At 40.0% G+C, this 24859-nt stretch overlaps 1 protein-coding gene across 1 annotated transcript in view; it reads right to left on the bottom strand.

Annotated features, from left to right (window-relative positions):
- The window catches only part of LOC142349744 (sorting nexin-18-like), a 142384-nt gene extending 119344 nt beyond the window's left edge, over nucleotides 1-23040 (bottom strand). The window contains exon 1 of the mRNA XM_075401491.1: nucleotides 22802-23040. Within this exon, the coding sequence (XP_075257606.1) occupies nucleotides 22802-23029 (228 nt within the window). The 5' untranslated portion in view covers nucleotides 23030-23040. The remainder of the gene's footprint in view (nucleotides 1-22801) is intronic.
- Between the last annotated feature and the right edge of the window lie 1819 nt (nucleotides 23041-24859).

The raw sequence follows: 24859 nt of genomic DNA, 5'->3' as shown, positions 1-24859 counted from the left end.
ATTCACCATTTTTGAGACAAAAAACAAGGGCCATTTCTGGCACCCACTCGGGCTCGAACCCATTCCCCTCACTTCACAGCCGCAGGTCTAATCCCTTGGGCTACCGACGCCTGTTACTGCTGTCTATTGAATCGGCTACATACAAAAAAAATTGGTCGATGGCTTTCAGTCTCGCTTGTTTTTTCTAAGCTGTGTGCTTAATGAGCAAAAAAAAAAACATTTGAAGATCAGTCACTTAAGCATGGCCGTGTAGGCTGCATGTTAAAGGATCGTTAAAGCATGTGAAGATAGGAGCGTTGTTAACCATTGCGTTCAAGTGCGACTTACATTTAACAAATTAGATATAGAAGAATAAATAAGAAGGGAAATAAAGAAGGGAGCAGGAACGAAACACAGTTGTGGATGAAAAACAAGATTCACCATTTATGAGACAAAAAACAGAGGCCATTCTTTGCACCGACTCAGTCTCGAACCCATGCCCCTCGCTTCACAGCTACAGTTCGAATCCCTTGCACTACCGACGCCTGTTATTGTTGTCTATCCGTAGTGGCTACATACGAAAATTGGTTGATGGCTTTTTGTCTCGCTTGTTTTTGCTAAGCCGTACGCTTATTGAGCAAAGAAACATTTACAGATCAGGCACTTAAGCATGGTCGTGTAGGCTGCATGTTAAAGGATCGTTAAAGCATGTGAAGATAGGACCGTTGTTAACCATTGCGTTCAAGTGCGACTTTCATTTAATAAATTAGATATAGAAGAATAAATAGGAAGGGAAATAAAGAAGGGAGCAAGAACGAAACACAGTAGTGGATGAAAAACAAGATTCATTATTTATGACACAAAAAACAGAGGCCATTTCTGGCACCGACTCAGGCTCGAACCCATGCCCCTCGCTTCACAGCCACAATTCTAATCCCTTGCACTACCGACGCCTGTTATTGTTGTCTATCCGTAGTGGCTACATACGAAAATTGGTTGATGGCTTTTTGTCTCGCTTGTTTTTGCTAAGCCGTATGCTTAATGAGCAAAAAGAACATTTACAGATCAGGCACTTAAGCATGGTTGTATAGGCTGCATGTTTAAGGATCGTTAAAACATGTGAAGATAGGAGCGTTGTTAACCGTTGCGTTCAAGTGCGACGTACATTTAATATATTAGATATAGAAGAATCGATAAGAAGGAAAATAAAGAAGGGAGCAAGAAGGAAACACAGTAGTGGATGAAAAACAAGATTCACCATTTTTGAGACAAAAAACAAGGGCCATTTCTGGCACCCACTCGGGCTCGAACCCATTCCCCTCACTTCACAGCCGCAGGTCTAATCCCTTGGGCTACCGACGCCTGTTACTGCTGTCTATTGAATCGGCTACATACAAAAAATATTGGTCGATGGCTTTCAGTCTCGCTTGTTTTTTCTAAGCTGTGTGCTTAATGAGCAAAAAAAAACATTTGAAGATCAGTCACTTAAGCATGGCCGTGTAGGCTGCATGTTAAAGGATTGTTAAAGCATGTGAAGATAGGAGCGTTGTTAACCATTGCGTTCAAGTGCGACTTACATTTAATAAATTAGATACAGAAGAATAAATAAGAAGGGAAATAAAGAAGGGGGCAGGAACGAAACACAGTAGTGGATGAAAAACAAGATTCACCATTTATGAGACAAAAAACAGAGGCCATTCTTTGCACCGACTCGGTCTCGAACCCATGCCCCTCGCTTCACCGCCACAGTTCGAATCCCTTGCACTACCGACGACTGTTATTGTTGTCTATCCGTAGTGGCTACATACGAAAATTGGTTGATGGCTTTTTGTCTCGCTTGTTTTTGATAAACCGCATGCTTAATGAGCAAAATAAAACATTTACAGATCAAGCAGTTAAGCATGGTTGTATAGGCTGCATGTTTAAGGATCGTTGAAACATGTGAAGATAGGAGCGTTGTTAACCGTTGCGTTCAAGTGTGATGTACATTTAATATATTAGTTATAGAAGAATGAATAAGAAGGGAATTAATGAAGGGAGCAGGAAGGAAACACAGTAGTGGATGAAAAACAAGATTCACCATTTATGAGACAAAAAACAGAGGCCATTCTTTGCACCGACTCGGTCTCGAACCCATGCCCCTCGCTTCACCGCCACAGTTCGAATCCCCTGCACTACCGACGCCTGTTACTGTTGTCTATCCGTTGTGGCTACATACGAAAATTGGTCGATGGCTTTTTGTCTCGCTTGTTTTTGCTAAGCCGTATGCTTAATCAGAAAAAAACGTTTACAGATCAGGCACTTAAGCATGGTCGTGTAGGCTGCATGTTTAAAGATCGCTATTACACGTGAAGATAGGAGCGTTGTTAACCATTGCGTTCAAGTGCGACTTACATTAATATATTAGATATAGAAGAATCAATAATAAGGGAAATAAAGGAGGGAGCAAGAAGGAAACACAGTAGTGGATGAAAAACAAGATTCACCATTTATGACACAAAAAAACAGGCCACTTCTGGCACCAACTCAGGCTCGAACCCATGCCCCTCGCTTCACCGCCACAGGTCTAATCCCTTGCGCTACCGACGCCTGTTACTGCTGTCTCATGAATTGGCTACATACGAAAAATATTGGTCGATAGCTTTCAGTCTCGCTTGTTTTTTCTAAGCTGTGTGCATAATGAGCAAAAAAAAACATTTGCAGATCAGTCACTTAAGCATGGCCGTGTAGGCTGCATGTTAAAGGATCGCTAAAACATGTGAAGATAGGAGCGTTGTTAACCATTGTGTTCAAGTGCGACTTACATTTAATATATTAGATATAGAAGAATAAATAAGAAGGGAAATAAAGAAGGGAGCAAGTATGAAACACAGTAGTGGATGAAAAACAAGATTCACCATTTTTGAGACAAAAAACAAGGGCCATTTCTGGCACCCATTCGGGCTCGAACCCATGCCCCTCGCTTCACAGCCGCAGGTCTATTCCCTTGGGCTACCGACGCCTGTTACTGCTGTCTATTGAATCGGCTACATACGGAAATATTGGTCGATGGCTTTCAGTCTCGCTTGTTTTTTCTAAGCTGTGTGCTTAATGAGCAAAAAAAACCATTTGCAGATCAGCCAGTTAAGCATGACCGTGTAGGCTGCATTTTAAAGGATCATTAAAATATGTGAAGATAGGAGCGTTGTTAACCATTGCGTTCAAGTGCGACTTACATTTAAAATATTAGATATAGAAGAATAAATAGGAAGCGAAATAAAGAAGGGAACAAGAACGAAAAACCGTAGTGGATGAAACACAAGATTCACTATTTATGACACAAAAAACAGAGGCCATTTCCGGCACCGACTCAGGCTCGAACCCATGCCCCTCGCTTCACAGCCACAGGTCTAATCCCTTGCACTAGCGACGCCTGTTATTGTTGTCTATCCGTACTGGCTACATACGAAAATTGGTCCATGGCTTTTTGTCTCGCTTGTTTTTGCTAATCCGTATGCTTAATGGGCAAAAAAAACATTTACAGATCAGGCACTTATGCATGGTTGTATAGGCTGCATGTTTAAGGATCGTTAAAACATGTGAAGATAGGAGCGTTGTTAACCGTTGCGTTCAAGTGCGACGTACATTTAATATATTAGATATAGAAGAATCGATAAGAAGGAAAATAAAGAAGAGAGCAAGAAGGAAACACAGTAGTGGATGAAAAACAAGATTCACCATTTTTGAGACAAAAAACAAGGGCCATTTCTGGCACCCACTCGGGCTCGAACCCATTCCCCTCACTTCACAGCCGCAGGTCTAATCCCTTGGGCTACCGACGCCTGTTACTGATGTCCATTGAATCGGCTACATACGAAAATATTGGTCGATGGCTTTCAGTCTCGCTTGTTTGTTCTAAGCTGTGTGCTTAATGAGCAAAAAAAAACATTTGCAGATCAGCCAGTTAAGCATGACTGTGTAGGCTGCATGTTAAAGGATCGTTAAAGCATGTGAAGATAGGAGCGTTGTTAACCATTGCGTTCAAGTGCGACTTACATTTAACAAATTAGATATAGAAGAATAAATAAAAAGGTAAATAAAGAAGGGAGCAGGAACGAAACACAGTAGTGAATGAAAAACAAGATTCACCATTTATGAGACAAAAAACAGAGGCCAATCTTTGCACCGACTCAGTCTCGAACCATTGCCCCTTGCTTCACAGCTACAGTTCGAATCCCTTGCACTACCGACGCCTGTAATTGTTGTCTATCCGTAGTGGCTACATACGAAAATTGGTTGATGGCTTTTTGTCTCGCTTGTTTTTGCTAAGCCGTACGCTTATTGAGCAAAGAAACATTTACAGATCAGGCACTTAAGCATGGTCGTGTAGGCTGCATGTTAAAGGGTCGTTAAAGCATGTGAAGATAGGAGCGTTGTTAACCATTGCGTTCAAGTGCGACTTTCATTTAATAAATTAGATATAGAAGAATCGATAAGAAGGAAAATAAAGAAGGGAGCAAGAAGGAAACACAGTAGTGGATGAAAAACAAGATTCACCATTTTTGAGACAAAAAACAAGGGCCATTTCTGGCACCCACTCGGGCTCGAACCCATTCCCCTCACTTCACAGCCGCAGGTCTAATCCCTTGGGCTACCGACGCCTGTTACTGATGTCCATTGAATCGGCTACATACGAAAATATTGGTCGATGGCTTTCAGTCTCGCTTGTTTGTTCTAAGCTGTGTGCCTAATGAGCAAAAAAAACATTTGCAGATCAGCCAGTTAAGCATGACCGTGTAGGCTGCATGTTAAAGGATCGTTAAAGCATGTGAAGATAGGAGCGTTGTTAACCATTGCGTTCAAGTGCGACTTACATTTAACAAATTAGATATAGAAGAATAAATAAGAAGGTAAATAAAGAAGGGAGCAGGAACGAAACACAGTAGTGGATGAAAAACAAGATTCACCATCTATGAGACAAAAAACAGAGGCCAATCTTTGCACCGACTCAGTCTCGAACCCTTGCCCCTTGCTTCACAGCTACAGTTCGAATCCCTTGCACTACCGACGCCTGTTATTGTTGTCTATCCGTAGTGGCTACATACGAAAATTGGTTGATGGCTTTTTGTCTCGCTTGTTTTTGCTAAGCCGTACGCTTATTGAGCAAAGAAACATTTACAGATCAGGCACTTAAGCATGGTCGTGTAGGCTGCATGTTAAAGAATCGTTAAAGCATGTGAAGATAGGAGCGTTGTTAACCATTGCGTTCAAGTGTGACTTTCATTTAATAAATTAGATATAGAAGAATAAATAGGAAAGGAAAAAAAGAAGGGAGCAAGAACGAAACACAGTAGTGGATGAAAAACAAGATTCACTGTTTATGACACAAAAAACAGTCATTTCTGGCACCGACTCAGGCTCGAACCCATGCCCCTCGCTTCACAGCCACAAGTCTAATCCCTTGCACTACCGACGCCTGTTACTGCTGTCTATTGAATCGGCTACATACAAAAAATATTGGTCGATGGCTTTCAGTCTCGCTTGTTTTTTCTAAGCTGTGTGCTTAATGAGCAAAAAAACATTTGAAGATCAGTCACTTAAGCATGGCCGTGTAGGCTGCATGTTAAAGGATCGTTAAAGCATGTGAAGATAGGAGCGTTGTTAACCATTGCGTTCAAGTGCGACTTACATTTAATAAATTAGATATAGAAGAATAAATAAGAAGGGAAATAAAGAAGGGAGCAGGAACGAAACACAGTAGTGGATAAAAAACAAGATTCACCATTTATGAGACAAAAAACAGAGGTCATTCTTTGCACGGACTCAGTCTCGAACCCCTGCCCCTCGCTTCACAGCTACAGTTCGAATCCCTTGCACTACCGACGCCTGTTATTGTTGTCTATCCGTAGTGGCTACATACGAAAATTGGTTGATGGCTTTTTGTCTCGCTTGTTTTTGCTAAGCCGTACGCCTATTGAGCAAAGAAACATTTACAGATCAGGCACTTAAGCATGGTCGTGTAGGCTGCATGTTAAAGGATCGTTAAAGCATGTGAAGATAGGAGCGTTGTTAACCATTGCGTTCAAGTGCGACTTTCATTTAATAAATTAGAAGAATAAATAGGAAAGGAAATAAAGAAGGGAGCAAGAACGAAACACAGTAGTGGATGAAAAACAAGATTCACTGTTTATGACACAAAAAACAGAGGCCATTTCTGGCACCGACTCAGGCTCGAACCCATGCCCCTGGCTTCACAGCCACAGGTCTAATCCCTTGCACTACCGACGCCTGTTACTGCTGTCTATTGAATCGGCTACATACAAAAAATATTGGTCGATGGCTTTCAGTCTCGCTTGTTTTTTCTAAGCTGTGTGCTTAATGAGCAAAAAAAAACATTTGAAGATCAGTCACTTAAGCATGGTCGTGTAGGCTGCATGATAAAGGATCGTTAAAGCATGTGAAGATAGGAGCGTTGTTAACCATTGCGTTCAAGTGCGACTTTCATTTAATAAATTAGATATAGAAGAATAAATAGGAAGGGAAATAAAGAAGGGAGCAAGAACGAAACACAGTAGTGGATGAAAAACAAGATTCACTATTTATGACACAAAAAACAGAGGCCATTTCTGGCACCGCCTCAAGCTCGAACCCATGCCCCTCGCTTCACAGCCACAGGTCTAATCCCTTGCACTACCGACGCCTGTTACTGCTGTCTATTGAATCGGCTACATACAAAAAAATTGGTCGATGGCTTTCAGTCTCGCTTGTTTTTTCTAAGCTGTGTGCTTAATGAGCAAAAATAACATTTGAAGATCAGTCACTTAAGCATGGCCGTGTAGGCTGCATGTTAAAGGATCGTTAAAGCATGTGAAGATAGGAGCGTTGTTAACCATTGCGTTCAAGCGCGACTTACATTTAACAAATTAGATATAGAAGAATAAATAAGAAGGGAAATAAAGAAGGGAGCAGGAACGAAACACAGTAGTGGATGAAAAACAAGATTCACCATTTTTGAGACAAAAAACAAGGGCCATTTCTGGCAACCACTCGGGCTCGAACCCATTCCCCTCACTTCACAGCCGCAGGTCTAATCCCTTGGGCTACCGACGCCTGTTTCTGCTGTCTATTGAATCGGCTACATACAAAAAATATTGGTCGATGGCTTTTTTTCTCGCTTGTTTTTTCTAAGCTGTGTGCTTAATGAGCAAAAAAAACATTTGAAGATCAGTCACTTAAGCATGGTCGTGTAGGCTGCATGTTAAAGGATCGTTAAAGCATGTGAAGATAGGAGCGTTGTTAACCGTTGCGTTCAAGTGCGACGTACATTTAATATATTAGATATAGAAGAATCGATAAGAAGGAAAATAAAGAAGGGAGCAAGAGGGAAACACAGTAGTGGATGAAAAACAAGATTCATCATTTTTGAGACAAAAAACAAGGGCCATTTCTGGCACCCACTCGGGCTCGAACCCATTCCCCTCACTTCACAGCCGCAGGTCTAATCCCTTGGGCTACCGACGCCTGTTACTGCTGTCTATTGAATCGGCTACATACGGAAATATTGGTCGATGGCTTTCAGTCTCGCTTGTTTTTTCTAAGCTGTGTGCTTAATGAGCAAAAAAACCATTTGCAGATTAGCCAGTTAAGCATGACCGTGTAGGCTGCATTTTAAAGGATCATTAAAATATGTGAAGATAGGAGCGTTGTTAACCATTGCGTTCAAGTGCGACGTACATTAATATATTAGATATAGAAGAATCGATAAGAAGGAAAATAAAGAAGGGAGCAAGAAGGAAACACAGTAGTGGATGAAAAACAAGATTCACCATTTTTGAGACAAAAAACAAGGGCCATTTCTGGCACGCACTCGGGCTCGAACCCATTCCCCTCACTTCACAGCCACAGGTCTAATCCCTTGCGCTACCGACACCTGTTACTGCTTTCTCTTGAATTGGGTACATACGAAAAATATTGGTCGATAGCTTTCAGTCTCGCTTGTTTTTTCTTAAGCTGTGTGCGTGATGAGCAAAAAAAAACATTTGCAGATCAGTCACTTAAGCATGGCCGTGTAGGCTGCATGTTAAAGGATCGTTAAAGCATGTGAAGATAGGAGCGTTGTTAACCATTGCGTTCAAGTGCGACTTACATTTAACAAATTAGATATAGAAAAATAAATAAGAAGGGAAATAAAGAAGGGAGCAGGAACGAAACACAGTTGTGGATGAAAAACAAGATTCACCATTTATGAGACAAAAAACAGAGGCCATTCTTTGCACCGACTCAGTCTCGAACCCATGCCCCTCGCTTCACAGCTACAGTTCGAATCCCTTGCACTACCGACGCCTGTTATTGTTGTCTATCCGTAGTGGCTACATACGAAAATTGGTTGATGGCTTTTTGTCTCGCTTGCTTTTGCTAAGCCGTACGCTTATTGAGCAAAGAAACATTTACAGATCAGGCACTTAAGCATGGTCGTGTAGGCTGCATGTTAAAGGATCGTTAAAGCATGTGAAGATAGGAGCGTTGTTAACCATTGCGTTCAAGTGCGACTTTCATTTAATAAATTAGATATAGAAGAATAAATAGGAAAGGAAATAAAGAAGGGAGCAAGAACGAAACACAGTAGTGGATGAAAAACAAGATTCACCATTTATGAGACAAAAAACAGAGGCCATTCTTTGCACCGACTCAGTCTCGAACCCTTGCCCCTTGCTTCAAAGCTACAGTTCGAATCCCTTGCACTACCGACGCCTGTTATTGTTGTCTATCCGTAGTGGCTACATACGAAAATTGGTTGATGGCTTTTTGTCTCCCTTGTTTTTGCTAAGCCGTACGCTTATTGAGCAAAGAAACATTTACAGATCAGGCACTTAAGCATGGTCGTGTAGGCTGCATGTTAAAGGATCGTTAAAGCAAGTGAAGATAGGAGCGTTGTTAACCATTGCAATCAAGTGCGACTTTCATTTAATAATTTAGATATAGAAGAATAAATAGGAAAGGAAATAAAGAAGGGAGCAAGAACGAAACACAGTAGTGGATGAAAAACAAGATTCACTGTTTATGACACAAAAAACAGAGTCCATTTCTGGCACGGACTCAGGCTCGAACCCATGCCCCTCGCTTCACAGCCACAAGTCTAATCCCTTGCACTACCGACGCCTGTTACTGCTGTCTATTGAATCGGCTACATACAAAAAATATTGGTCGATGGCTTTCATTCTCGCTTGTTTTTTCTAAGCTGTGTGCTTAATGAGCAAAAAAAAACATTTGAAGATCAGTCACTTAAGCATGGCCGTGTAGGCTGCATGTTAAAGGATCGTTAAAGCATGTGAAGATAGGAGCGTTGTTAACCATTGCGTTCAAGTGCGACTTACATTTAATAAATTAGATATAGAAGAATAAATAAGAAGGGAAATAAAGAAGGGAGCAGGAACGAAACACAGTAGTGGATGAAAAACAAGATTCACCATTTATGAGACAAAAAACAGAGGCCATTCTTTGCACCGACTCAGTCTCGAACCCATGCCCCTCGCTTAACAGCTACAGTTCGAATCCCTTGCACTACCGACGCCTGTTATTGTTGTCTATCCGTAGTGGCTACATACGAAAATTGGTTGATGGCTTTTTGTCTCCCTTGTTTTTGCTAAGCCGTACGCTTATTGAGCAAAGAAAAATTTACAGATCAGGCACTTAAGCATGGTCGTGTAGGCTGCATGTTAAAGGATCGTTAAAGCATGTGAAGATAGGAGCGTTGTTAACCATTGCAATCAAGTGCGACTTTCATTTAATAAATTAGATATAGAAGAATAAATAGGAAAGGAAATAAAGAAGGGAGCAAGAACGAAACACAGTAGTGGATGAAAAACAAGATTCACTGTTTATGACACAAAAAACAGAGTCCATTTCTGGCACCGACTCAGGCTCGAACCCATGCCCCTCGCTTCACAGCCACAAGTCTCATCCCTTGCACTACCGACGCCTGTTACTGCTGTCTATTGAATCGGCTACATACAAAAAATATTGGTCGATGGCTTTCAGTCTCGCTTGTTTTTTCTAAGCTGTGTGCTTAATGAGCAAAAAAAACATTTGAAGATCAGTCACTTAAGCATGGCCGTGTAGGCTGCATGTTAAAGGATCGTTAAAGCATGTGAAGATAGGAGCGTTGTTAACCATTGCGTTCAAGTGCGACTTACATTTAATAAATTAGATATAGAAGAATAAATAAGAAGGGAAATAAAGAAGGGAGCAGGAACGAAACACAGTAGTGGATGAAAAACAAGATTCACCATTTATGAGACAAAAAACAGAGGCCATTCTTTGCACCGACTCAGTCTCGAACCCATGCCCCTCGCTTAACAGCTACAGTTCGAATCCCTTGCACTACCGACGCCTGTTATTGTTGTCTATCCGTAGTGGCTACATACGAAAATTGGTTGATGGCTTTTTGTCTCCCTTGTTTTTGCTAAGCCGTACGCTTATTGAGCAAAGAAACATTTACAGATCAGGCACTTAAGCATGGTCGTGTAGGCTGCATGTTAAAGGATCGTTAAAGCATGTGAAGATAGGAGCGTTGTTAACCATTGCAATCAAGTGCGACTTTCATTTAATAAATTAGATATAGAAGAATAAATAGGAAAGGAAATAAAGAAGGGAGCAAGAACGAAACACAGTAGTGGATGAAAAACAAGATTCACTGTTTATGACACAAAAAACAGAGTCCATTTCTGGCACCGACTCAGGCTCGAACCCATGCCCCTCGCTTCACAGCCACAAGTCTCATCCCTTGCACTACCGACGCCTGTTACTGCTGTCTATTGAATCGGCTACATACAAAAAATATTGGTCGATGGCTTTCAGTCTCGCTTGTTTTTTCTAAGCTGTGTGCTTAATGAGCAAAAAAAACATTTGAAGATCAGTCACTTAAGCATGGCCGTGTAGGCTGCATGTTAAAGGATCGTTAAAGCATGTGAAGATAGGAGCGTTGTTAACCATTGCGTTCAAGTGCGACTTACATTTAATAAATTAGATATAGAAGAATAAATAAGAAGGGAAATAAAGAAGGGAGCAGGAACGAAACACAGTAGTGGATGAAAAACAAGATTCACCATTTATGAGACAAAAAACAGAGGCCATTCTTTGCACCGACTCAGTCTCGAACCCATGCCCCTCGCTTAACAGCTACAGTTCGAATCCCTTGCACTACCGACGCCTGTTATTGTTGTCTATCCGTAGTGGCTACATACGAAAATTGGTTGATGGCTTTTTGTCTCCCTTGTTTTTGCTAAGCCGTACGCTTATTGAGCAAAGAAACATTTACAGATCAGGCACTTAAGCATGGTCGTGTAGGCTGCATGTTAAAGGATCGTTAAAGCATGTGAAGATAGGAGCGTTGTTAACCATTGCAATCAAGTGCGACTTTCATTTAATAAATTAGATATAGAAGAATAAATAGGAAAGGAAATAAAGAAGGGAGCAAGAACGAAACACAGTAGTGGATGAAAAACAAGATTCACTGTTTATGACACAAAAAACAGAGTCCATTTCTGGCACCGACTCAGGCTCGAACCCATGCCCCTCGCTTCACAGCCACAAGTCTAATCCCTTGCACTACCGACGCCTGTTACTGCTGTCTATTGAATCGGCTACATACAAAAAATATTGGTCGATGGCTTTCAGTCTCGCTTGTTTTTTCTAAGCTGTGTGCTTAATGAGCAAAAAAAACATTTGAAGATCAGTCACTTAAGCATGGCCGTGTAGGCTGCATGTTAAAGGATCGTTAAAGCATGTGAAGATAGGAGCGTTGTTAACCATTGCGTTCAAGTGAGACTTACATTTAATAAATTAGATATAGAAGAATAAATAAGAAGGGAAATAAAGAAGGGAGCAGGAACGAAACACAGTAGTGGATGAAAAACAAGATTCACCATTTATGAGACAAAAAAACAGAGGCAATTCTTTGCACCGACTCAGTCTCGAACCCATGCCCCTCGCTTCACAGCTACAGTTCGAATCCCTTGCACTACCGACGCCTGTTATTGTTGTCTATCCGTAGTGGCTACATACGAAAATTGGTTGATGGCTTTTTGTCTCGCTTGTTTTTGCTAAGCCGTACGCTCATTGAGCAAAGAAACATTTACAGATCAGGCACTTAAGCATGGTCGTGTAGGCTGCATGTTAAAGGATCGTTAAAGCATGTGAAGATAGGAGCGTTGTTAACCATTGCGTTCAAGTGCGACTTTCATTTAATAAATTAGGTATAGAAGAATAAATAGGAAAGGAAATAAAGAAGGGAGCAAGAACGAAACACAGTAGTGGATGAAAAACAAGATTCACTGTTTATGACACAAAAAACAGAGGCCATATCTGGCACCGACTCAGGCTCGAACCCATGCCCCTGGCTTCACAGCCACAGGTCTAATCCCTTGCACTACCGACGCCTGTTACTGCTGTCTATTGAATCGGCTACATACAAGAAATATTGGTCGATGGCTTTCAGTCTCGCTTGTTTTTTCTAAGCTGTGTGCTTAATGAGCAAAAAAAAATTGAAGATCAGTCACTTAAGCACGGCCGTGTAGGCTGCATGTTAAAGGATCGTTAAAGCATGTGAAGATAGGAGCGTTGTTAACCATTGCGTTCAAGTGCGACTTACATTTAACAAATTAGATATAGATGAATAAATAAGAAGGGAAATAAAGAAGGGAGCAGGAACGAAACAGTAGTGGATGAAAAACAAGATTCACCATTTATGAGACAAAAAACAGAGGCCATTCTTTGCACCGACTCAGTCTCGAACCCATGCCCCTCGCTTCACAGCTACAGTTCGAATCCCTTGCACTACCGACGCCTGTTATTGTTGTCTATCCGTAGTGGCTACATACGAAAATTGGTTGATGGCTTTTTGTCTCGCTTGTTTTTGCTAAGCCGTACGCTTATTGAGCAAAAAAAACATTTACAGATCAGGCACTTAAGCATGGTTGTATAGGCTGCATGTTTAAGGATCGTTAAAACATGTGAAGATAGGAGCGATGTTAACCGTTGCGTTCAAGTGCGACGTACATTTAATATATTAGATATAGAAGAATCGATAAGAAGGAAAATAAAGAAGGGAGCAAGAAGGAAACAAAGTAGTGGATGAAAAACAAGATTCACCATTTTTGAGACAAAAAACAAGGGCCATTTCTGGCACCCACTCGGGCTCGAACCCACGCCCCTCGCTTCGCAGCCACAGGTCTAATCCCTTGCACTACCGACGCCTGTTACTGCTGTCTATTGAATCGGCTACATACAAAAAATATTGGTCGATGGCTTTCAGTCTCGCTTGTTTCTTCTAAGCTGTGTGCTTAATGAGCAAAAAAAAACATTTGAAGATCAGTCACTTAAGCATGGTCGTGTAGGCTGCATGTTAAAGGATCGTTAAAACATGTGAAGATAGGAGCGTTGTTAACCGTTGCGTTCAAGTGCGACGTACATTTAATATATTAGATATAGAAGAATTGATAAGAAGGAAAATAAAGAAGGGAGCAAGAAGGAAACACAGTAGTGGATGAAAAACAAGATTCACCATTTTTGAGACAAAAAACAAGGGCCATTTCTGGCACCCACTCAGGCTCGAACCCATGCCCCTGGCTTCACAGCCACAGGTCTAATCCCTTGCACTACCGACGCCTGTTACTGCTGTCTATTGAATCGGCTACATACAAAAAATATTGGTCGATGGCTTTCAGTCTCGCTTGTTTTTTCTAAGCTGTGTGCTTAATGAGCAAAAAAAAAATTGAAGATCAGTCACTTAAGCACGGCCGTGTAGGTTGCATGTTAAAGGATCGTTAAAGCATGTGAAGATAGGAGCGTTGTTAACCATTGCGTTCAAGTGCGACTTACATTTAACAAATTAGATATAGATGAATAAATAAGAAGGGAAATAAAGAAGGGAGCAGGAACGAAACAGTAGTGGATGAAAAACAAGATTCACCATTTATGAGACAAAAAACAGAGGCCATTCTTTGCACCGACTCAGTCTCGAACCCATGCCCCTCGCTTCACAGCTACAGTTCGAATCCCTTGCACTACCGACGCCTGTTATTGTTGTCTATCCGTAGTGGCTACATACGAAAATTGGTTGATGGCTTTTTGTCTCGCTTGTTTTTGCTAAGCCGTACGCTTATTGAGCAAAAAAAACATTTACAGGTCAGGCACTTAAGCATGGTTGTATAGGCTGCATGTTTAAGGATCGTTAAAACATGTGAAGATAGGAGCGTTGTTAACCGTTGCGTTCAAGTGCGACGTACATTTAATATATTAGATATAGAAGAATCGATAAGAAGGAAAATAAAGAAGGGAGCAAGAAGGAAACACAGTAGTGGATGAAAAACAAGATTCACCATTTTTGAGACAAAAAACAAGGGCCATTTCTGGCACCCACTCGGGCTCGAACCCACGCCCCTCGCTTCGCAGCCACAGGTCTAATCCCTTGCACTACCGACGCCTGTTACTGCTGTCTATTGAATCGAATACATACAAAAAATATTAGTCGATGACTTTCAGTCTCGCTTGTTTTTTCTAAGCTGTGTGCTTAATGAGCAAAAAAAAACATTTGAAGATCAGTCACTTAAGCATGGTCGTGTAGGCTGCATGTTAAAGGATCGTTAAAACATGTGAAGATAGGAGCGTTGTTAACCATTGCGTTCAAGTGCGACTTTCATTTAATAAATTAGATATAGAAGAATAAATAGGAAGGGAAATAAAGAAGGGAGCAAGAACGAAACACAGTAGTGGATGAAAAACAAGATTCACTATTTATGACACAAAAAACAGGCCATTTCTGGCACCGCCTCAAGCTCGAACCCATGCCCCTCGCTTCACAGCCACAGGTCTAATCCCTTGCACTACCGACGCCTGTTACTGCTGTCTATTGAATCGGCTACATACAAAAAATATTGGTCGATGGCTTTCAGTCTCGCTTGTTTTTTCTAAGCTGTGTGCTTAATGAGCAAAAATAACATTTGAAGATCAGTCACTTAAGCATGGCCGTGTAGGCTGCATGTTAAAGGATCGTTAAAGCATGTGAAGATAGGAGCGTTGTTAACCATTGCGTTCAAGTGCGACTTACATTTAACGAATTAGATATAGAAGAATAAATAAGAAGGGAAATAAAGAAGGGAGCAGGAACGAAACACAGTAGTGGATGAAAAACAAGATTCACCATTTTTGAGACAAAAAACAAGGGCCATTTCTGGCACCCACTCGGGCTCGAACCCATTCCCCTCACTTCACAGCCGCAGGTCTAATCCCTTGGGCTACCGACGCCTGTTACTGCTGTCTATTGAATCGGCTACATACAAAAAATATTGGTCGATGGCTTTCAGTCTCGCTTGTTTTTTCTAAGCTGTGTGCTTAATGAGCAAAAAAAAACATTTGAAGATCAGTCACTTAAGCATGGTCGTGTAGGCTGCATGTTAAAGGATCGTTAAAGCATGTAAAGATAGGAGCGTTGTTAACCGTTGCGTTCAAGTGCGACGTACATTTAATATATTAGATATAGAAGAATCGATATGAAGGAAAATAAAGAAGGGAGCAAGAAGGAAACACAGTAGTGGATGAAAAACAAGATTCACCATTTTTGAGACAAAAAACAAGGGCCATTTCTGGCACCCACTCGGGCTCGAACCCATTCCCCTCACTTCACAGCCGCAGGTCTAATCCCTTGGGCTACCGACGCCTGTTACTGCTGTCTATTGAATCGGCTACATACAAAAAATATTGATCGATGGCTTTCAGTCTCCTTTGTTTTTTCTAAGCTGTGTGCTTAATGAGCAAAAAAAAACATTTGAAGATCAGTCACTTAAGCATGGCCGTGTAGGCTGCATGTTAAAGGATCGTTAAAGCATGTGAAGATAGGAGCGTTGTTAACCATTGCGTTCAAGTGCGACTTACATTTAACAAATTAGATATAGAAGAATAAATAAGAAGGGAAATAAAGAAGGGAGCAGGAACGAAACACAGTTGTGGATGAAAAACAAGATTCACCATTTATGAGACAAAAAACAGAGGCCATTCTTTGCACCGACTCAGTCTCGAACCCATGCCCCTCACTTAACAGCTACAGTTCGAATCCCTTGCACTACCGACGCCTGTTATTGTTGTCTATCCGTAGTGGCTACATACGAAAATTGGTTGATGGCTTTTTGTCTCGCTTGTTTTTGCTAAGCCGTACGCTTATTGAGCAAAGAAACATTTACAGATCAGGCACTTAAGCATGGTCGTGTAGGCTGCATGTTAAAGGATCGTTAAAGCATGTGAAGATAGGACCGTTGTTAACCATTGCATTCAAGTGCGACTTTCAGATATAGAAGAATAAATAGGAAGGGAAAAAAGGGAGCAAGAACGAAACACAGTAGTGGATGAAAAACAAGATTCACTATTTATGACACAAAAAACAGAGGCCATTTCTGGCACCGACTCAGGCTCGAACCCATGCCCCTTGCTTGACAGCCACAGTTCTAATCCCTTGCACTACCGACGCCTGTTATTGTTGTCTATCCGTAGTGGCTACATACGAAAATTGGTCGATGCTTTTTTGTCTCGCTTGTTTTTGCTAAGCCGTATGCTTAATGAGCAAAAAGAACATTTGCAGATCAGGCACTTAAGCATGGTTGTATAGGCTGCATGTTTAAGGATCTTTAAAGCATGTGAAGATAGGAGCGTTGTTAACCGTTGCGTTCAAGTGCGACGTACATTTAATATATTAGATATAGAAGAATCGATAAGAAGGAAAATAAAGAAGGGAGCAAGAAGGAAACACAGTAGTGGATGAAAAACAAGATTCACCATTTTTGAGACAAAAAACAAGGGCCATTTCTGGCACCCACTCGGGCTCGATCCCATTCCCCTCACTTCACAGCCGCAGGTCTAATCCCTTGGGCTACCGACGCCTGTTACTGCTGTCTATTGAATCGGCTACATACAAAAAATATTGGTCGATGGCTTTCAGTCTCCTTTGTTTTTTCTAAGCTGTGTGCTTAATGAGCAAAAAAAAACATTTGAAGATCAGTCACTTAAGCATGGCCCTGTAGGCTGCATGTTAAAGGATTGTTAAAGCATGTGAAGATAGGAGCGTTGTTAACCATTGCGTTCAAGTGCGACTTACATTTAATAAATTAGATTAGATATAGAAGAATAAATAAGAAGGGAAATAAAGAAGGGAGCAGGAACGAAATACAGTAGTGGATGAAAAACAAGATTCACCATTTATGAGACAAAAAACAGTGGCCATTCTTTGCACCGACTCGGTCTCGAACCCATGCCCCTCGCTTCACCGCCACAGTTCGAATCCCTTGCACTACCGACGACTGTTATTGTTGTCTATCCGTAGTGGCTACATACGAAAATTGGTTGATGGCTTTTTGTCTCGCTTGTTTTTGATAAGCCGTATGCTTAATGAGCACAATAAAACATTTACAGATCAGGCAGTTAAGCATGGTTGTATAGGCTGCATGTTTAAGGATCGTTAAAACATGTGAAGATAGGAGCGTTGTTAACCGTTGCGTTCAAGTGTGACATACATTTAATATATTAGATTGCATGAACGAATGAACAAAAAGTGGCTGTGACGTCATATGCTCGTAACAAAAATCATGACGACGAAATAAAAAAACATAGCAGGAGAAGTCCTGACGTTTAATTCAAAGAATTTTCATTGACAAAACAAAAATAGACCTAGAACGGACTGAATGGATTGGGAAAACTATTTAGAAAAAAATCCGATCCAAAAAATCGAAAAAACAGTAAAAATCAGAGTGAAATTGCCGCATGTGAACAAAAAACCACTACCGATAAACCGAATTTTTGTTCAAACACCGTTTTCTCACTCTACTTTAAAATTAGAGCGAAAAAAATTCACGCCGCAAAACCACTCACTTTTTCGCTCCATTTCCTGTTTCGGCGTGACCAAAATCACCACTCCAATTTGACTTCAAAAATCATGAAAATGTGTGAACAGATCTTAAAAAAAAGACAGCGCCCCAATACAATTCAAATTCTTTGAATTGTAAAAAACCAAGAGAAGGCCAATAATAGCCCCAGCTATCGCTGTGCGGCTATTAATCAATGCATTTTCATGGTGTGCCGTGGACCCTAGTATCAACAATCTATTCAACTTGCAGACTTAGATCTCTTCAATTTGCATACTTAGAACATAAACCGACAAATGTCGGAAGAAATGCTAGGTCTTTCCCATTATAGCCCCCCCCCCAGCTTAGTGGTCAGATAACCTATAGCCTCCCCCCCCCCCAATCATGGTAATTATACCATAATGGGGGGGCTATAATGGGAAAGACCCGAATTGCTCTTGAACGACAGGTGAGGCAATTTAATTCATGGTCTTTAGTCTAGATCAATTTTTCTTTATGCGTGCAAAAAACGTTTACCCCACCGGGATTCGATCCACTGACCTCCCGATTCATGTCCACCCTCACTTGCCACTGCGCTACGAGTCACTTAACTTTTCGATGCTGCAACCGATTTTATATTAGCAACTTCGGAGCACTAGAGATAACTCAAAAATGATGAATGAAAGCGTGAAAAAGTCACTTGAGAAATCGAAGTTTGCATAGAAATCATTTTGCATAAAAAAAGACACACACGTTTACTATAATTGCTATGAACTGCGTTCAAGAGCAATTAATAAGCAGTTACTTGCATGACGCTTTCGTTTTTTACAGATTAAAAATCAGATGAAGGGTTAAACATGACACAAACACGACAAAGTCTGCGAAAACAGAAAAATTCATTCGGAAATATCGACTGATTCTCGTTTCAAAAAATAGAAATTTTTATCGGATCAAGGGGTTGTTCAAAGTGAACCAAATTGATATCACAGAAATTTGTAAATTGTTAAACAAAAAAATAGTCCGCCTAAGGTTACTAAAAAAGTTCGTATTTCAATTACTTGAAAGTAGAATGAAGAAAGTAACAAGTAAACCATCGATAAATAACTGGTAAAAACTGATAAAGCGAAGAGTAAAAGCACCATCGAGATAATCAAGAGAGAACCCATGATGATAATCCACGAAAGCCATCAGAAACATCAAAAACATAAAATAACAACTAAAAGTAAAAAAAAAATTATAAAAGGACAAACTAAGACTATCAAATAGACGCACTTAAAAAAGCAATATTTAAAACAAAAACAAAATTCAGTTTCTGTTCTGCAACTCTACAGCTCACTTGCAGTCTCTAAGTTTCTCAGAAAACTACTGCGATATTTCAGTTTTCAGTCCGAATCTCAATCAAAATAGAAAAATTTTCTATCTTCCATCCTTTAGAAAACACAAGACCAAATCGAGAACTTATAACGCAAAGATTAAACATATTTTGTTAAACTTAATCAGCCTTAGAAATTCGGGAGTATATCAATTTTCTCTGCATTATTGAATCTCCATCTTCGCAGCATTAGCAACTTTCTAAATCTCAATCTCCATAATTTCAACTCGCTAAATCTCAACTTTGACATTTTTATCTCAACTTTTCTCGTAAACATGGATTTAAAAAATTAAAATCTCATCATAGCTGTTAACAACACGATCGTATCATTTGAAAAATCATTGACAACAAAACAGTTATTTATGAAGGAATTACATTCCAAAATGATCATAAAATTCTCCCAAATGCAAAAAATGCATATTGACGCGTACTGAATACCGATTGGTTAACTCTAAACCTATACTAAAGTACAAAAAATTTCTCTACTCAGGCTACCTCACTAACCTTTACCCAAATACTTAAGTCTATCGAAATATAATGTAATGCAAACTAGTACTAGAAACCCCTAGGTGTATTACTTAACATGGTAATTCTAGAACATTCAATTAGATAAACCACATTATAAGTTCAAATGAACATGCTCAAAACCCTGAATTCTACTTTAATAACATGAAAAAATGAAATTCATTTTGAACCTTCTATAAAAACAGTAAACAAATAGTTCTAGCAACCAAAGCTTTGTATACAACTAAACAACACAGTCTTCACACAGACTCCGCTAAGGGATCCAAAAGAAGGCGTACGATATTCTAAAAAAACTCATCAAGCCGGAAACTCATCAGTTAAACTAATGGACTGATAATACTTTAGATAAATTTAAATATATACCTTGAGTGTTACTCATTAACATATGTTAGATAAAGTCACATAAATGTATTTCACTTTTATATCCACTCTTTTTTTGGCGTCAAACCGAGAACGATTAGATGAATTTATTATACCAACAGGTCTTTCCTATTTAGAGAAAAATTATCTGAGCTAAAAAGATCTGAGAATGGACGATATTAAAATTGGGGCCCGTACAGTATCTCTTCGATAATAGACAATAGCTCTGGATAGTAACAAGACTAACTGTTAAAGGACAATATTAATACTCACCGTAAGATGACTAACTCTAATCAAAGACTTAAATCTCAAGATATAGAATAATACCTTAGTATTATCATAATACTCACACGTAAGTACTGACTTAAAACAACCAGAATACTCATTCAGAACACGTCTTAGATGCCTACTACATAATTCGTGTAGTATTAATTCGAGGCTCTGACGCGCCTATTAGAGACCGGAAAATTGCTGTAAGTTGAAAATACATAATTTCTTTCTTAAAAGGTCATTTGAAAGAACGTCGAAAAGGGTAGTCGGGGAACTCGAAGCCGGCAGGTCAACTCCTTCATATATATCTACAAATCGTGGCAATAGTAAAAAAATAAACGATCGAAATAAAAGGTGAGAGACAAATAGCACAATTATGAACAATATGAAAAATAGCAATTATGTAAAATTTGATTTTGACGTGATAGTGGGGTAGGTACTCATTACCCCCTCAAAAATTTCACAAAATAATACTACTACAACTATTAGACCAAAATACCGAAAATACCCCCCCCCCCCCATTACTCTGAACGGCAAATGTAGGACACAAAATAATTTTTTATAACAAAACCAAAATTAAAAGATGCCCCTCCCCAACAGTGGGTGAATGTTGGCTGGCCTGGTGCTCTCCCAGCACTACGTCTTCATGAAGCATTTCGTATCGTTCAAATCTGTCAAAATGATAATATACAGAAACATCAGTATGTACAAAAGACAGACAGCAGTATAACAAACTAATGGCGAAAGTAGATGAGTCAAACTAACAGCCTCCCTCTTTGAAGAATCAACAATTTCAAGTGTCCTTGAACCTCGAAAGCAGAGGACGGAACTCCTTAGGAGAGCAAAACTGATTTTTGTCCCTAGATATGTCAGCGTAGCTGTCCTCTTTTTGCGCAGAGAGCTTCGATGCCAGTTGTTTCAGCAAGTGAAGACAAGTGGACATAATGTTGAATTCAACATCAATTACTCTTTGTTCATATTTGTTCTTTTTAATAGATTCATGATACTTGTAGGCTTCGCTACTGCTTTCAGGGCAACTTTTTGATAGCGGTTTTAAAATGTTTACATCAAAATATGTTTTGTTGAAAATAGATTCCCAAAGTCTGATGGCCTTATATCTAATCTTGCATCATCATCATCATCATCATCATGTTGTCGTTGATATAAGAGCAAAAGTTTCCCCTTGCAACGGCTGAACATGAGAATCGATCTCGACGTCACTTAACAAATTCGCAAAGTAAAGAGGTTCATTATGTCTCATATGCGTGTATCCTGATCTGGGTTAGTGGAGAGCATGTGCCACAGTGAAGTTTTCACTGCACACGCATAATCATGGCATCTTTACTGGATGCCACCCATATCGAAGGGCAATGTCATCACAAAACTCACTTTGTGTTAGGTCAAAGTGACACCGCTTCAATGGCATAGCGTTCAACCAGCTTGATGCTCCTTTTTCAATAGCTGACTCAAGAGAGCGAACTCTGTTCTCAATCAATTTGTTCGCTTTGGCGTTGTCATACGCACGAAATTTAATTTTTGTTGCAAGCCTCTTGCGAGGCATACGTAAGCGTTTTGAGGGGATGTTTTTGCTGCTTGCCCTACTTTTTTTCAACAAATTGGCACACTTTTCAGCTCTGGTTACCTTAAATGTCTAATAGGCTTTATCATTGCCTATTACAGATCCTCGCACGCGGCGGTCGTCAACAATTCCAAAATCCGTCCCCTAAAACAACCTGAGAGCTTCGATATTTGAAGTCTCTCTTATTATTAATTGACAATTCTGGGCGTTCACAGCGTAGCCAAAATAGCTACCATGTTCAGTCAGTTGCTTGAAGAACAAGAGTAGGTCCTCCAAAGTCCTACTGCACTGCCGTTGTCTGCGTACCATATTTGCGACACGTGCGTATTCTGGACAAGCCTGATATGGAAGATGGAAAGTCAAATGAGAAGTTGCTATGCGTATTGGTAGTTTAGCAATCGTTTTGCTAGAGCAGTCGAGGACGCCATAAAGGAAGTCAGAAGCCGTCGCCATTCGCTGACATCTAGGCCGGAAGTTGACTTCCATGCGTCTTCATGGTAGATTTTCTTCCATGCGTCTTCATGGGACAATTTCTAACCATTGAATTTTTCAAATATGGATTGATGTTATGGTAAAATTTTTGGATGTTCATTAGACAATTAAAATTTGCTTTGCGTGGTTCTGGATTTAAAGAAAGGACACCACCTTTCGCTTAGGTAGCATCCTTTCTTTTAATGCTGTCGAAACATGAGTTATCAAATATCCTAAAAGCAAAGGTTCTAATAGCGGTCGAGACATGAGATTAACATGTTATTAGTACATTTGTCTTTTTAGCAGTCTGAGAGATTAAATGAAAAAAACTGCACCTCAACTAATTTACGACAAAAATTGACCTATGGATACAAAACTAACCTTTGTGCATCCAGGCAGCGGCGGTGGTGGCATGGATGGTGGTAGAGGATCAACATAGGCACTTGGGATCATTCCATCTTTGCCAACCGAATTCCGACCATAGAACCATCCCTCGGCATACTCACCATTCGTAACTGTCAGTACTTCACCTTCGGTAAACTCCAAATCATCTGGATGAGAAGCCACAAAATCATAGAGAGCTTTCACCTTGAATATTTTTCCACTCATAATGGCATCAATATTCTGAAAAATTAAAGAAGTATAGAAGTATAAAGAACGTAGTAAAAAAGGCGGTTTTTTTCATGACTGCTGGCACGTGAAGAATCGAAAGAACGACTTCAATAGAAAACATACCCGGCAGATTGCCGGAAAATAGCCGCCGTTGATTCCAATAAACTTGATTGGGATTGAAAGAATAGAAGACATTGAAAAAAAATTGTACAAAAACATTTTTTAAGTCCGATTCATTTTGATGGCATTTCGTAGTTGAACATAACGTACCTCTGTTTCTTAGAGAGAGACTACAGGGGCTACTATCAATACCAATAAGCATTAGAGATGGTAACTAAGACTTATAGGAACGACGTTCAAATAGCGGGCATCTAAAATTGGGCTTTATGGTTTTATCCCGTTTCTACTTCTTACTTCAATTTTTTATACTGACTCTGTTCATTTTGAATTGCTTTGCTGAGCAACTGATGTTCAAAATCACTTTTAGCAGAATGAGAGAAGAGAGAAACTAGCCTAGAGAAGTCAAAAAGATATCACGCAAAATGTTGAAAAAGCGGCAAAATGAGGTAAAGCGAAACATTTTTTATTCGACGGAAGTAAAAAAAAAAATAGGAGCGCTATAATAGCCGGCTGAGAAGATGAGGGCGGCTATTAACAAAGGATTTCATTAGAATGAACTTCATCAAACTAAATATTACAGAATAATCTTATACATTATGAAACCTCATCAGTCTGTGGGGGAAGAGTTTCAAAGATTTTTCATATTTCTTTTTGGGTTGTACACGTCTGTTTCATCATTTCTCGGATGCACACTCGGGTCCTGAATCTTGGCTTCCTTTTTCGTATAATGTGGCGTTTTGCTTTGGCTTTAGCATATCGATGTCAGTCGGCCGTTTGGAACCACGGCACCCTCTGAAGCATATGAAAGCGCTGCACAGGAGAGCAAAACTTATTCTCGTGCGAATGTATGTTATTGCGTCTTCCATACATTGCCATAAGCATACCATTTTTGTGTCAAAGAGTCATTGTGAAGTCTTGTTATTAGTTGTAGGATTGCGATTCCATACATTGCCATCCACAGATTTTTTTCGGCATGCTTGGCTTGGCGAGTGGATTACAGATCTTCGCGTCGAAGAAATAAAGGCTGAACCTGGACCCCCATAGGCCATTCGCTTTAATGTCTAGTCGCGCGTTTTCATCAGTGCTAGTAGTTTGGTGTATAAAGGACTAGCCTCGAAGCAAGTGAAGAGTCGGCTCAACCCCGACATCATAACAAACGTCATGAATGATCTTAGCAAAGGTGTCTCGGATCTCGTTGTGTCTCCTGTGTGTATACCCACCCTTCACGCAGTGAAGAGCATGTGATAGGTTAAACTTTTAACCACATGGACGATTAATGGTCGTATTTTTGGCCTCGTTGTTATATCTAATGCAGACTCCGTCTCCAAATTCGGACTTCCTTAGAAAGAAACCGTGACGTTTAAGCACTAGAGTTGTAAACCAATTCGAGGCTTCTTTTCCGAAGCCATTTCTGTTACATGACGCTGCAAGGTCTGCAGGCTTTCCATTAGAACGTTCTTCCGCTATCTAATTTTAAGATTTAAAAGAGGATTGCCAATTTAAAACTTTCTTACGCACGCTTTCCAACTCTGAGTTCATCATCAGTTTATAAACAATACAAAATGCTAAAAAGAAAAGCCAGAAAATAAAATACATATCACTAAAATCAATCATTCAAGGAAATTTAAAACAATTTGTACATATCTACAATCTTATCTACAAAATATTTACATCTGAGCAAAAATACCTTTTCGACTTGATGTAACA

This window comes from Convolutriloba macropyga, chromosome 11 (genome assembly GCF_964194025.1).
Source record: "Convolutriloba macropyga chromosome 11, txConMacr16.3, whole genome shotgun sequence".
Classification (NCBI taxonomy): domain Eukaryota; kingdom Metazoa; phylum Xenacoelomorpha; order Acoela; family Convolutidae; genus Convolutriloba; species Convolutriloba macropyga.
Note: the sequence above shows the minus strand (reverse complement) of the source record. Positions and strands in the feature narration are given on the sequence as shown.